The sequence below is a fragment of the Berghia stephanieae genome, chromosome 3, assembly GCF_034508935.2.
Source record: "Berghia stephanieae isolate SIO BIC M18660-M18661 chromosome 3, UCSD_Bste_1.3, whole genome shotgun sequence".
NCBI lineage: Eukaryota > Metazoa > Mollusca > Gastropoda > Nudibranchia > Aeolidiidae > Berghia > Berghia stephanieae.
This window is the reverse complement of record NC_088362.1, coordinates 86,133,079-86,149,248: the sequence shown is the minus strand read 5'-3', so window position 1 is coordinate 86,149,248 and position 16,170 is coordinate 86,133,079. Positions and strand designations below refer to the sequence as shown.

Here is a 16,170-nt window from a genome sequence, read left to right as displayed (position 1 = left end):
CATATATATTAAATGTCTGCTATGTATTTCAACATTGTCATTCTTTCTAAAAAAAAAATAAAATGTAAAAAATTCTAAATTTATAACTAATAATAAAGAAACTGGCAAGTGTGTCATACTTGTGTGCCATTGTGTACTTATTTATACATGCCTCTTGTGAAAAGAGTCGTGTTTTATTTATTCATTCACATATTTCAGTAAACCTTTACTTTATTGTTAAAGTATGATTGCTTTATATAATTTTTTTTTTTTTTTTTATGCTGGCAATTATTTAGATTATTACATGCCCTCAAAGTTTTGGTCCTTTTTTTCTTTTTGAATGACTGATATCAGTTTTCTTAAAGTATTTAGTAGATTTTCAGTGGATTATATTTTATTTGTGACATAAAACTGTCCCTTATAAAAAATTATTTCTCATTTACCTTTTTCTTTGCTGTTGGGACACTGTTACATTTGTCTCCTGTGTTTTATTAAGTTCAATATGATATTTTTTTCTAAATTTCAAAAGTGATTATCCCATCGTGATTTTTATTTCTGCTTTCTTTTAAAAAAAAATTTTCAGAGAAAAACCCAATCTCAAAGGGATCAGCAAATTGGTTATTCAAGGGGTCACAGGAAGAAATCCTCAAAAGCAGCAGCAAAGAGAATGGAAGATATTGAAATCCCTTGGCCACCTGGTTATTGGCGCCTAGGGAATCCACATCACAAAGCTGATTATATCTTCATGAGATATGCTGGGAAAGGTGAGAAGATACTATACATAGCTTCGGATAAAATATGCAGAGGTGCTGAAATTCCGGTCTACAGCTAAAAATTCTGAGTTATGAACATCATCATCATCATCATCTTTACCATCTCCACCACTACTACAACTATCATAAAATCATCATTCTGGGTGGGGTTCCTACCTCCCATAGTGGGCTGGGAGGTACATACTGCGTCTTCTATCCCCCTGTGTCTGTTTTCCAACATGCTTTCTGTCTTTGTCTTGGAATGAGATTACTTGGTTTTGTCCTGACCCTGGCTGGGAGGGAAACAGTCAAATATATAGTTAGTTTTGGGAGATGATATTTTTTTCCTTGTAAATCATTTCTCTGTTGTGCACTGTATTATGTTTTGTTTATGTATTATATATGATTTGTAAACAAATTGAGTGTGTTCCTCTTAATGGGGGCCTGTGCTTGTGTCTGGATGAGACTTTTAGGTGATCACTAAGTACACTGATAGTGTGCTCTTGGAATCTACGTCTGTTCCCTATTTGAACCAATTCCCCTTTGTCTGCCTTTTTCTTGGATGCTTTGATTGTAATTCTAGAACTTATTTACTACCCCATTTTCTTCCTTTTTACTTGCGCTGATATGACCTTAATGTGTTGCAAGCGCTGCAAAATCATTAAAAACAAAAACAAAACAAAATCATCATTATTACTGACACAATTTTACAACTATCATTAACAACATCATAATAACTACCACCACCTCTACTTCAACAAGGGTCACGTCATCATTACCTATTACCACTACTTCAACAACCCCCAAGTCATCATTATCTCTACTATCGCATGTTCACTGAAAGCATAAATCTCTTTACCCTATTATTTAATATATTTCTTAAAAACCATTTTCATTTAATCATTAAATGATGCCTATAAAGTAAGTAATTTGATTTATGACATAGCTTTATATAAATGGTTTAGGTCATCTATGACAGTTCTCTCAATTTCCTAATATTTCTGCAAATAAAAATTATATTATAACTGATACAATGATTATTGTACTTTTCCAACTTTTATCAAGATTTATAATAATTTCATTTTCAATATTGATTTACCAATGCCTTTTTATTGTAAAATACATAGTTTTCTATGACCAACGAAACTTCTTATTAAACAGGCCATGGTATTATATTCTTGGTTGCGGAATTACAATTTCATGAAATTTTTTTTCTCCACTTTAACTGCAAGAGAGTTTCTAGAGTTTATTACCTTGTTATTTTCTTTCTTTTTAGATGAATATTCACATAAGTTTCTTGCGTATATTCTCATCAAGACAAACCTAGCTATTGATTTCAGTGAAAAAATGTCATCATGGAGATAGAGAATTTATTCTTGAATTGGATTTTTCATCACTCTGAAATTCAAACTATTCGGCACATCAACAGATAGTTTAGTTTATAGCAGTTAATCACAATCATTTGCCCGTGTCTCTGATTACTTATGACAAATGTGTGTTTCATGATTTCCTAATAAGATTTATTGAAATTTTTCAAACAAAACAGTCACTCACTGGGTGGGGATCCTGACCTCCCATAGCGGGCAGGGAGGTACATACTGTGTCTTCTATCCCCTTATATCTGTTTTCCAACTTGCTTTCTGTCTTTGTCTTGGAGTGAGATTGCTTGGTTTTGTCCTAACCTTGGTCGGAGTCCTTGGTTGAGAGGGAAACAGTCGAATGTATAGTTATTGCTTTGGGAGATGATATTTTTTTTCCTTGTAAATCATCTCTATGTTATGTACTGTATTATGTTTTATTTACATATTATATTTGATTTGTTAACATTTGAGTGTATTCCTCTTAGTGGGGACCTGTGCTTGTGTCTGGATGAGACTTTTAGGTGATCTCAACCTAAGTACTTTGATGGTGTGCTCTTGGAATCTACATCTGTTTCCTATTTGAACAAATTCCCCTTTGTCTTACTTTTTCTTGGGTGCTTTAATTGAATTCTATAACTTTTTACTATCTCATTTCTTCCTTTTTACTGGCGCTGACATGACCTTAATGTGTTGCAAGCGCTGTAAAACCCTCAAAAACAAAAAAAAAAACCCAAAACACAGTCACTCACTCTAGTGTTACCTTTATTTATTTTTTTATTCTTGTCTTATGGAGCTGCAGTCAGTTTAAGCAAAAGTCCACATTATGGAATCTAACATTTATTGATGTTGCATCTATGTGTGGCATTTATTTGCAATATCTCATGGAAAAGGTGAAGTTGATGGCATTTGGAGCCGAGAAGTAAAGCAAGGTGCTTGGCTAGCAGTTCTGTCTGGATCTAGATTTTGTGCCCCTTAATTTGCTCTTTTGTTGCAAAACGCAACAACAACAAAAAATATTTTAAATACTCAAATCGATGAAGTAGTCAGTCAGAACAATTATCATGTATATTGTATTAATTTATCTTGATGTATTGGAGTGGTATGATATATAAGTTTTAAAAAAAACAACTCTTTTTTGGGGCTCATTCACATACACTAAAAGATAATAAATTGTTTTCAATCGTTATTTAAATTAAAAGAAAACAAATTGTAATTATCTGCATGAATGTTATACAGATGGACATTTGACACCGGCTTTTTGTTTTTAATTTACTTAAAAAATTTATGATATATTTTAAAATTGTTTTTTTTATTATTCTTTTTTGTAGTTGATCAATCCAGATACTGTCCAGCATGTTTATGTATGTGACATTGAGTTGTCTGAAAATTTTTATTTAAATTGTAATATATTTTAAAATCTTTTACTGTTCATTTAGAAGAGGTAACAAACACAGATGATGTGGCGAGCAATCAAGCTGACGCAGTCCAAGGAGGTAGGTTTGATTTTAACCTTCAAAGCAATAATTCATCATAGAGAGAACGTTTTTTTATTAGATTAAGCAGGCGATTTTTAGGTAGTTAAAAAAAATTAATTCTGTCATTTAATATTTAAATGTATTTAATTTTTTTCTGAAAGACATTACCTGGGTTGCTGCTTTACATGTTAGTATATTAAGTGCTAATTATAAATATTATGTCCAAGCCAATTACAGTCTTCAGTTGAGTATAATAAAATAATGGATGAGATACAACTTGTATTACACAAGTAACAAATATAACCACACAGACATCACTATTATTGTTTGTAGCTACATTTATTAACATTTTGAAGGAAAAAATGAAGTTAAGAATTGTCCGTGTACAGTGCAGTCCTCTGCAGCGACATTCTGTCCAAGTCTGGATTTTTTTTTCCTTCCATATATCATTAGTAATAGAAAGTTCAACATGATGGCATTTATTTTAGTGAAATCCTCTATAACTACATTAATATGTCAATAATCAACTTCAAATCGACAGTCAAAGGGAAATTTCTGGTCTAATGAAATTATTGATAAGATACAGCACTATCAAATAGGGCAGGCATAAGACCTCTATGATTGGAGTTGATTCCGACCAGAACCAAATCCAGGTCAGGTTAAGAGAAAGACTAACTTGTCATTTTTGTTTCAATATGCGCTCATTATCCTAGTCTTCTTGGTCCTTCCCTCCCCCAATTTTTATTTACTCCGGTATAATGACATTTTAAAAAGGTCCCAGCAGTGTTATAGACCGGTTGCACTGTATTTAATATCTTTGGGAGGCTGTAAAAGCCTGATATGCTCTTCCTGTAATTTTTGTCTTTATAAAATTTGGCTGAGCTGGGAATACTTCATATGAGATCAAGATTTAACTTTTGAATAATTTGTTTTTATTTTCATTACCAGGAGTTTAGGTTTGTCTCATTGCAATTAAATGTTTCTAAATTCTCTCTCTGTCTCTCTCTCGCTCTCTCTCTCTCTCTCTTTCTCTCTCTGTCTCTCTGTCTCTCTCTCTCTCTCTCTCTCTCTCTCTCTATCTCTCTCTCTCTCTATCTCACACACACACACATGAGTGTCTTTTATGAATGAAAGATAGAATTCATAAATCAAATTTGTAAAGATTAATTAAAACATGTATTTTCTTTTCTTTCATCTAGATGCAGGTACTCATATCTCAAGGTGAGTTTTGTTTGGACAGTTTAGCTATGATATATGAGTCTTACGGACATAATAATGAATATTGTTAATGTGGTATTATGCACCCTTTATATTACTCAATTATTGTAGTTGTCAGTTAAAAAATTTGATGATATCAATTTATTCAACAGGATAATTACTCGACCCCTTGATTTAAATGTTGCGCACAAAATTACTTTGGATGTCACCGACTTTTGCAGCATTTACATAAAAATCAGATGAATGCATTTACAGTCTGTATTTCAAATCCAAATCAGGTTACCTGCTTTGTCTTCTATCCCTCTATGTATGTTTTGTGATTTGCTCTGTCTTTGTTTTGGAGTCCTTGGCTTAGAGGGAAATAGTCAAATGAATTGTTTTTGGGAGATGGTATTTATTTCCTTGTATAGCATCTCTCAGTTATGTACTCTCGGCATCTGACTTGTTAATGCTGGTTCCAATCCTGCTGTTAGCACTGCAAAGTTGAATCCTTGGAAAAGGATCTTTACTCACATTTTCTCACCATACTCAGAACAGTGTTGCATCTGTCAAAAAAGATAAATTTTACAGTTTCTTGCAGGGGTCGTGTCTCATCATTCATTAACAGTGTTGCATTTGGTTTGGACTTCCTTTTAAATCATTTTGAGCTTATGTAAAAAATTAAAACATGTACACGATTTCCTCTATTCACTGTGACTTTCCAGGAAAAGACGTTCAGATGGCACCATGTTAGTTGAGAATCCATATTTATCAAAGGCAAGGTTTGGAAGGAGATTGGCCAAAGCTTACTCTCGGCTGAGCGGACGATTAGGATGGCGGAATATAACTCATTCGGGTCTACCAATTGTCAGGACTCCAAAGGAGCCGAAGGATGACGAGCCCCCACCAAAAAGGAAGGAGACGGGTAAGGTCAAAATCTGTAATCATTTTACTTGGTTGTTGTATTAGTACTCGTACTTATGTTTATTTAAGGATTCCCACGGCCTCCTTAAAATCAAGGACTCCTTGACAACTCCTTAATTTTGATATTGCTGAGAAAATTTCCCTGAAAACTCCTTGAAATTCATTTTAGGAGAAAACTCCTGGAATTTTTTGAGGTCACATCATCATCATCATCAGTACCACCACCAGTACAACAACCACCACATCATCGTCACTACCACCACAACTACAACCTCATCACCATCCCTACTACAACTACTACCACCAACATCACTTCATCATCCCCACCACCACCACTTCAACAACCACTATCACATCACCATCCTACCACAACAACAGCCAGCAGCACATCACTATCCCTACCACCACCACCACTACTACAGCCACCACATCACCGTCCCTACCACAACCACTTGTACTACAACCACCACATCACCATCCCTACCACCACTACTACAACCACCACATCATCCCTACCACCACTACTACTACAACGACTACCACATCACCATCCTACCACCATTACTACAACCGCATCATCACCATCCCTACCACCACTACTACAACAACCACTACCACATCACCATCCATACCACCTCAACTACGACCACCATAACTTAATCATCGCTACCACCATGACTACAACCACCACATCACCATCCCTGCAACTACTAGTACAACCACCATAACAGTGTTGCAAGCGGCGTAAAACCCTTCAAGCAAACTTAGCTCATATATATATATATATATCTTCTCTCTCTCTCTCTCTCTCTCTCTCTCTCTCTCTCTCTCTCTCTCTCTCTCTCTCTCTCTCTCTCTCTCTCTCTCTCTCTCTCTCTCTCTCTCTCTCTCTCTCTCTCTCTCTCTCTCTCTCTCTCTCTCTCTTTCTCTCTTTCTCTCTTTCTTTCTTTCTTTCTTTCTTTCTTTCTTTCTTTCTTTTCACACCAATAAACTGCGAAGAAATTCTGCAATCCTGACCGTTTTTCCAATTTCAAAATTGGCCTTCACAGCCGTTTACTGCTTTCACTTTAGTTCGACAGGTAAATTTTGCCGGACGCTAGTTCATAACAGATGACGAGTCACGGCCTGTGCCGAAAGGGCGACTGAGCAACTTTTCCTATTTTGACGATTTTTTTCTCAAGTTCAAAGTGGCATAGTAAAGATGCTATTAGATGTTGCAATAAGATGTTTTAGAGTCATAACTAGTGATTTACATACTTTTATTTGATATAATTTTAGTAGATCATTTGGGATTAGATTTTATAGGAAATAACCATAAAAATGGGTCCGAAATTTTAATTACTTCAAACGATATAATCAAACATTACATAGTTATCTGAGTTTATACAAATAAATGAGAAACACTGCAATAATCATCAATATTCACAGAGTAAAAATATATAATCAAAGTCGTTTTGTAATGAAGCATTGTTGAGATATCCGCTCACCTGTACAGCCATATCCTTTTTTGACAGCAATTTAAAAAATGCGTAATCACAGAATTGTAGGGGTTTGTTGATCAAATGATCAAAACGAACTGGTTTTAGTAATGGCAATTGACAATTTTTAGGAAAAGATATGTTATATGCATTCCTTTGACGTTTGTATAGGTCTAAACTATAATAATAATAATAATAATAATAATAATAATAATAATAATAATAATAATAATGATGATGATGATGATGATGATAATGAACATTTTCAGGAAAATAATATAGTGGCTATCACCTAATTTTGGTAAACGCAATAATTTCTCTTTAAAATATCGTTCTAAATGCCCGTTTAAAAAAAAAATTGGAATTCGCCTTTATATGTGGGTGGTTGGATGGGAGCATCACCCTTGAATCGTATACCTATGATGTTCGCATGGGTGTACGATCTGATAGTGATGTCGTTTCTTCTTCTCTTTACTAGCCTATCCTGCTTCTTTGGTTTGTGATTGTATTTTTGACAGGGATATTTTTTTTCTGTAAATCTTCTGCCTGTTTGTTCTTGGTTATTTATAATTTAGTTTATGATATCTTTAGGTTATGATTTTGATTTACATTTGTACTATTTTTTTTAGATTGCTTGTTTTTTTTGTTTCAGCAGTCTCTCATATAACCTCAATTGTGTTGGAAGAGACCTAAAGCAACAAACAAAGCCTTTATATGTCCACTCTGACAGAAAGGAAATAAAAAGAAAGAATAAAGAATTTTACTGAATCATTTGCGACCGAAGAATTGACTCATCACCTGTTTCCGAGAGTTTTAACTTCCCAACGCCCCAAATTACTATCAATTCATTCAATATAATTTACTCCTCCCCACTCCACGCTCTCCGGCAATTTCCTTCCATGTCCCTCAAACTGCTTTCTTTCCATGAGCGTCCAATCAGCTTTTTACAATTGCCCATTTCCAATTGGCTGCTGAATAAGGACAATTCTAATTTCAATTGTCCACCACTCGGTCATCAGCAGAGTCAAGAAAGCTCCTCCTACTCAAATCACACATACCCACGAATAAAGATAGGCCTTGTAGACCAGTCACTGGTCTTTGATGTTACACAACCATCCGCCAGCTTTGATCACATCACTTTTGATGATGTCACTCAATATCTATCTTCTCTCAAACCCGTTGCCTGTACCACGAGTCAACATAAAAGAATATCGCGATGAGTTGCGAATCGTGAAGATGTGGAATGACGTAGCTGTGTTAAAGTTATAGGTTCAAAGTTCAATTGTCAGAGAGAACTGATGAGAGATTAAACTGAGGTGGTAAAATGAAAATTGTTTCGTGGTAAAACGTTGCATAAATTAGTTTTATGTACACCAACACACACACACCAAAACACACACACTCTCTCTCTCTCTCTCTCTCTCTCTCTCTCACTCTCTCACTCTCTCACTCTCTCTCTCTCTCTCTCTCTCTCTCTCTCTCTCTCTCTCTCTCTCTCTCTCTCTCTCTCTCTCTCTCTCCAGTGCTGCAACAAAAAAAGGACGCCGACCAGATAGCTAATACTATTTAAAATGGAAATATGTTGAAAATGGTCTCTTATTGATCAACCGAAGCATCGTGGATAACAGAAATGATCATTGTGAATCAGTTGAAACACGTGATATTGATGTAATACTAATCCTAGTAATAATCATATAATATCAGTGTATTTATCTTACTCTTGATCACCACTGTAATAATAATAATAGTAAAAAATAAATAATATCCATTTTTTGACAATAAAAAATCGTGACAAATGCATTGAAAAGATGGGAGGGGGGGGGGGGGGGGGGGGGGAGGATTAATGATCAGATAATCAAAGTGAACTGTTATTTTAAAATAAATTGACAATCATAGGTAAAGATAAGTTATAAGTATTCCTTTGAACTTTGTATAGACGTCTAGATCTTAACACATTTTATATATTAATACTTTTTATTAACATACGTAAAACCTCACGATTATTGTAAGGAACAGCTGATTGTTACATTTCACAGAAACAGCTTCTAATTAACCAACGTTCTGTTTTCTTTTTTTTCACGGGTGGAACTTCACTTGCTAATTCTGGAGCAGTTTGCATGAAATGTTTTTTGACCACATATTATCTCATTTGAGCCCTTTCACAGCTTATTCGGCAGAGTCCATTTGCATTGAGGCAATGCTTGTTTTCAGTATGACCATTCATCTGAGTAAAGAAAAAAATCATTAGTTATTATTGATATTGATGATGATGATAATAATAATAATAATAATAATAATAATAATAATAATAATAATAATAATAATAATAATAATAATAATAATAATAATTGTAATAATTGTAATTATAAGAGTTATAATAATATTATTGATTGTTAGTAATAATACGATAGTGATCGCCTCGATGCCTGCTAATAATAATAACGTAATAATTTTCCTTTAAAATATAGTTCTAAATGCCCGTTATTCAAAATGGAATCCGCCTATATACCCACTCTGAAATATTTTTAGCAAAAATAAGATAGAGAAAGAAGTTTACTGTAGCATTTGCGGCCAAAAAAAAAGGATTTATCACCGGTCTGTGAGAGTCTTATTTGACACCTAGACAACGCCCCAAATTACGTTCAATTCATTTCAAATTTACTCCATCTCTCCAGCAAATTCATCCCATGACCTCCAAACTGATTTCTATCCATGAAGCGCCAATCAGATGTTTACAATTACCCATTTCCAATTGGCTGCTGAAAAAGGACAATTATTATAATTTCAATCGTCCACCAGTCGGTCATCGGCAAAGTCAAATAAGCCCCTCCCACTCAAATCACATATCCCCTCGAAACTTCGGCCTTGTAGCGCAGTCCATCGGGCTTTTGATGTTACACAATCATCCGCCACCTTTGATCACATCGCTTTTTGATGTTATAATATATCTATCTACCCTCTTTTCTCACGCCCGTTGACTGTACCAACGGGCGATGTAGACGAATATCGAGGGAAGGTGCGAATCATGAAGACGGAATGGCAAATTGGTGTGAAAGTTATAGGTTTAAAGTTCAATTTTCACAGAGAAATCATGAGAACTTGACTGAACAAGCAATAAAAATTGTTCCATGCTAAAAATGTGCGTACACGAGTTTTACACACACACACACACATTCCCCCCCCGCCGCCCTCTCTCTCTCTCTCTCTCTCTCTCTCTCTCTCTCTCTCTGAGTGTGTGTGTGTACTACTACTACTACTACTACTACTACTACTACTACTACTACTACTACTACTACTACTACTACTACTACTACTACTACTATGATTACTACTATAACTGCGCTATCATCATCATCATCGTCATCATCATCATCATCATCATCATCATCATCATCACCATAAAACAACAACAACAATAATGTTATCATCACAATTGGACTCGTGCTCTTATGTCTCAGGAGTTTTTCTGAATACGGGACTATTTTGTTAGCCAACAAAGAATTAGACAAGATGTGTTTACACATTCATTGTGCAGAAACCGGTCATTACAAATCATTGAAATAAATACTATATTAAAAGTAGATTATTACTCTTATATTTACTACCATGTGTTAGGGTAACAAAACTCAGATAACATCAATTTGAATTTTTTAAACAATTAAAAATATTTTTTAGGTTAATTTTAAATAGAAAAATATATACATTTTTCAAGAGAGAATAAAGTATACTCACCATTTCTTCATATCAATGAAAATAATTGCGTCTTAAAGATGAAAATGTGGCCGTTATATCCATATAAAATAGAAAAATATGGAAGAAGTGTATGGTCAGCAATTGCAGTGTAAAAATGTCGATTTTACGAAATCTGTCCTATAGCCTGACTGACAATGAAATCCAAGCGGTGCATTCTACCTGCAGGGGTAAATATAGGCCAGTTTTCACGTTCTGGACATCTGTTATGACGTAACCACACGGTGGTCTCCCCGTCATCGACGGTGGGTCGTTCCCATTGGGGGTGAGGCGGTAGTAAACTAAAGTGAAAGATTTCTAGTGTAATAAACGGCTGTGCCTTAGTAAGACAAGATAGCTGCTGAAATATGAATTAATTAAGGGCTTTTATTATTTTCATTTTGTCATTGGGGGTAATATTTTTACCTGTTAATAAAAATGTTTAGGTGTTGATGTGCAAGAACAAAAGTTTATAATTGCAAAATTCTGATTTTTCCATTATCGGAAAACTAATTTAACCCTATTTAATTCATAATGATAAAGTATACTTGCATGTGTGATGATATTCAGGAATTAAAAAAGAGAAGAATGCTCATGGAACGAATCATGCAGTTTTTGAAAAGCAACATGAAGAGGCTAAAGAGGCTTCTGAGGCATCAGAAGAGTTAATGGACTTCATTCTCCTTGCAAAGGCAAATAGCTGAGAAAAAAAGGCAAAGGATATCAAGTGTGACATAAAAAACTCCACCTCAAATCCTTGACTGATTGACATTGACATAGTGCTGTAGTGTTGTTAAATATCTTTTCTGTGAAACTTAAAGGAGTGGTTGGCAATGGACAATGACAATGTATACTTGGATAGACATTCATTAAGCAATATGAGGACTCAATTTAACTCCCGGACTTTGGATTTTACTGGAAAGTTTTAGGATTTAAGGTATGCTGTGCACGACCTTGAAAATCATGAAAATAACCTTCTAAAAAATAAAGTGTCCTTCCCAATTTCTCCTACGACACATTGATTTATAAACAAATTCCTGTCTTCAGGGATGACATTTCTGCCCACATCAACCCTGTCATCATTACTTTTCTTTGTCACAGCTTCTGGGAACGAGTCTGATGATGAGATGGACTATGGTGCTGAACTAGAGAAGCTGATGAATACAAATGAGCCTGTGCGTAAAAAGAGGTTTATGAGAATGAGAGCTGATGATGAGGAGGAGGAGCAACAAGTGAGAGCCCAGTGAGTAGCATCCTTTTCTTGTTCTCTTCCTTCTTTTCATTTCCCTTCTTCTTCTCTTCTCTCCTTTCTCCTCCCCCCCCCCCCCCCCCCGCCCCCTTTTTCTTCTTCTGCTCCTCCCGCCCCCTTCTTCTTCTTCTTCTTCTTCTTCTTCTTCTTCTTCTTCTTCTTCTTCTTCTTCTTCTTCTTCTTCTTCTTCTTCTTCTTCTTCTTCTTCTTCTTTCATCGCCATTGACGTCTTTGTCTTCTTCCTCCTCCTTTTCCAACTCCTCCTTAAAGATCAAAGTCAAAGTATTTGTTTTTGTACTGCACTTCAGTTTGATTAATGCATACTCCTTTATGACAAATTTCTATTATCTTTATAACAAAACATAACAACGGTAAAAGATTCCCATAAAAGATCATAATTATGATTATCATTTACAACATGAGCAATCAAAAATATATGAATTAAATACTTATTCATCGAATTCATAATATATTATGTTACGAAGCTCCCTGTCGATTGATTTTTGAAATGATTTATAACTTTTGGAGTTTTGGTTATAAAGTTAAAACATTTACATTACTATTTGTACTATTTACAAGCATGTTGAAATTCTTTTTTCTTTTTTTTCTTCATTCTATCCTTAATACTTATATCAGAATTGATGGTGCATGTCTTTGTATGAGACTTGTTGTTACTGTGAAAAAGTCCTTTGTATCTGAATTCAAACCCAAGGCTTTTGGATTGATCCTCCTTTTTGACAAATTGTCATTATCATCACTGAAACTATACAATCATGTTGATATTCTTTTTTCTTTTTTTTTCTTGTTATTTTCTTTTTACTTGATCAGAATTGAAAGCATACGTCATTTTATGAGACCTATTATTACAGCGAGTAAGTCTTTTATGTCTGAATTGAAACCCAGGGCTTTTGGAATGTTCTGCGTGTGACTTTGTTGGTATACTGGCCCCAGCCTCTATTTGAAAGGGCCCAAAAAAACAACTAAAGATTACAATATAATTAATCAAATCATGTGTTTTAGACAATGAAATTTCAACAGATTAATATTCACGAGAGTGAGTTGTTTTATAAATATTTAAATAAGTGAAAAAAAATCTGTCATGTTTTAACGTTTCAACAAATAGAATCTGCATTTGTAGTATTGAGCAGGTTTGAAATAAGTGACGACATTGACTCTTGATATATGATAAATCAAAGAATGGTTATTTTGAGTATATGTTTGTAGAAATTGAAGAAACAATGATCACTGACAATTTAGATGAATGTAATTTGTGTCAGTGCCTGGCATAATCAGTCGGAAGGTGAAAATGTTGGATTAGCTTTTTTTTTTTTTTTTCATTTTCTGAAAGCATATGCTCCCCTGAGCATTTTAACCTTTGTTTGAAATAAATCGGGTGATTTTTCGTTAAGTTATGGTCAGTGTCTGAAAATCTGATTTTGAGAAAATGGCTCTCAAAGTTGATCAAGCATATTCACCTCTGTCAGAGGAAATGTTAGTTTGTTTTTATGTTCTATAAGTTTAATATTGTAAGTAAAAATAACTCAAGCCTTTCTCAGATATGTCAAGCATCGTTCAGGACTTAGTTTTGATGTTTTGATTATTCTTAATGAGGATTTTGAAGGAAGGGTAAATGCCATCAATATAGTATAGTCATTTAAGCTGACATGACAATAGGGTGTTATGATTTATAGAATAATTGCTGCATCTATATAGTATATAAGCTATTTTTTTTTAAAAGCATGAATGTTTGTAAGATAAGAGTCTGGAAAAAAAAAAGCAGCAATAGGATTCAAACCCGCATCACGCAGATTTTCATCGAAAACCGAAGAACAGTGCTCAGACATCTAAAACATTAACCTTAACCTTAACAACACTAACTCTAACCCTAAACCTCACATTAACCCTAGTCTAGAATTGACAGGACCATATGGAATTCCTTCCCGTGTCAAATAAAGCATAACGATCAATTTATTCCAACCAAATCATTTATTCCACATCTCATAAGTCATTCATGCCATGTTTACACTTTGTCTAAACTTTCATTCTCAGTCTCAATCTTAGTCATGACAATCGAAGCTTTTCGAATATAATTTCTTGATTAATGTTCAAAACCAAGAGATAGTATTACACAGATAATCCATTTCTAATAGATTGAACTTAAAACATTAAACACGTGAAAACTTAGATTGAATCGAAGAAAGAAGGGAGTGTGTCTCCAATTCTTTTTCGAGGGATATCAACTCATCATCGTCTTCCAAAGAATCTGAAAGGATATCTCTGGTGCTGAAATACTCTCATATTATTTGAGAGGCACTCTCGCTTCGGTGTTGAAATACTCACGTATACTAAGTTTCAATGGAAAGCCAGGGGAATCCCCTTTAATTTGATATGCATTACATACTGGATTCTTAGAAAACTAATGTCCTTCCGCGAGATCTAAAAATGGAAAAGATATCGAGCGACTTTTCTCAAATTTCATACTTTTTCAACTTGACCAGCTGAATTATAGAATTTACCTGTAATCCCTTGTCAGTGTTATCGACTGCCATTGTGACATTTATGATCATGGGTTAGTGGCCAAGATGAATGCAAAAAGTTCAACAAAAGACACTTGTAAACTGCTACTCTGAAGCAAAATTTTCGCTGAGTGGCCACGTAAGAAATACTCAGACATTTTTCTTGACGTTCTGCATTCAACTCAGATGATGGAGAATGAGCTGATTTCACAAGTGGATTACAGTGCTCTGTGCCTTCACAGCTAAAGAGTTAATTAAACATGCACAGAGCCAAAAAGAATGTTAAAACCCAGAAAATTGGAGAGCACGAAAGTTAGGCGAAGAGGACACCCCACCAATGAATTCATCAGAAAAAACGTGAAAAGGTGAAGAAGTTGCGACAATTTGTCCAAGAAATAACTCTGACCCCTCTGACAAAGTCAAATGGCCGCTGAAGTAACTCTAAATAGATTTCAATCAAGTCTCCCCGATTACTATGGCTTTAAAATATGAACATTTTTTGGAAAAAAAACAAAGAAGAAACGAAACAAAAAAGAATAAAAGCTGAATGCAATCTGGATAAATGCTGAGGGAACTATGGTAAATCTGAAAACTTGCTCAACTTCATGGCCGCCGCTTAATCGGGACGCTGCATACTTGGGACAATTTGTCAGGAACCGAGCCATTCCAATAAACTGGCTTGGGCTGTATTATATAATAGTCCAAGCATATTGTTGTTTTGGGTCATGACAGTATTGTGTGTTAGTGCATCCCATTTTAGCTCTTTGAAAAGCTATTTTTATAATTTTATCATTATTAAGGATTGTTTTGCGTGTGTATATTGTATGTTTTAAAATGTATTGTATCTTTTTCTTCATTAGGGTCGCTGAAATTGTTGCTAAGGCACGAAAATCCCGAGAGATGGTTGCGGATTCTGAAGAAAATGAAGTTGAAGATGAAGAAGGATTCTTTGAAGGGGATGAAGATGAGGATGGACAATATTGGAGCAATCAGGAAGAAGAAGATCGTCCAGTGAGAGGGGAGTATGTTGACTTGGACAATGTTGAAGATGACGATCCTTTTAATTTATTTGGGACCTATAAATCTAGTTCATATGTTCAGGTACCGAGCAGTGATGGCTCTGATGATTTAAACAACCCATACAGACCTATACATTCCAACGAACGCAGATTTAAAAGGGATTATAGGAAACCATTTGACTTAAATGATGCAAGCAGGTATGGAGGAGTGGGAGATTTACGAGATAAATTAAAAAACAGACGGCAGAGGGAGAATAGAGACTGGTGAAATGGTTAGTTGATATGTGAATGTGAAGAGAGAAAGATAAAGAGAGAGAGAGAACTTTGAGAGATTGCTGGTCAGTTTCTGGGGATTATTCAAATGTTCGAGTTGTTAAATTATTTTTAATCAAATGTTTGTTTTTGGTATGATGAGAGCCTGCTTTGTCAAATGAACTGTTAAGAAATATTTTATGTCAATACAGATGTAAATACATTTAACAAATACGACA

The 16,170-nt window shown here is 34.7% G+C and overlaps 1 protein-coding gene across 2 annotated transcripts in view; it reads left to right on the top strand.

The window, feature by feature from the left end:
- Positions 1-16,170, top strand: part of LOC144968704 (uncharacterized) — a 30,884-nt gene extending 14,714 nt beyond the window's left edge. For both annotated transcript variants that reach the window (XM_078907310.1, XM_078907309.1), the window contains exons 6-11: positions 563-743; positions 3,529-3,585; positions 4,767-4,788; positions 5,490-5,689; positions 11,997-12,138; positions 15,521-16,170. In XM_078907310.1, the coding sequence (XP_078763436.1) occupies positions 563-743; positions 3,529-3,585; positions 4,767-4,788; positions 5,490-5,689; positions 11,997-12,138; positions 15,521-15,947 (1,029 nt within the window). In that variant the 3' untranslated portion in view covers positions 15,948-16,170. The remainder of the gene's footprint in view (positions 1-562; positions 744-3,528; positions 3,586-4,766; positions 4,789-5,489; positions 5,690-11,996; positions 12,139-15,520) is intronic.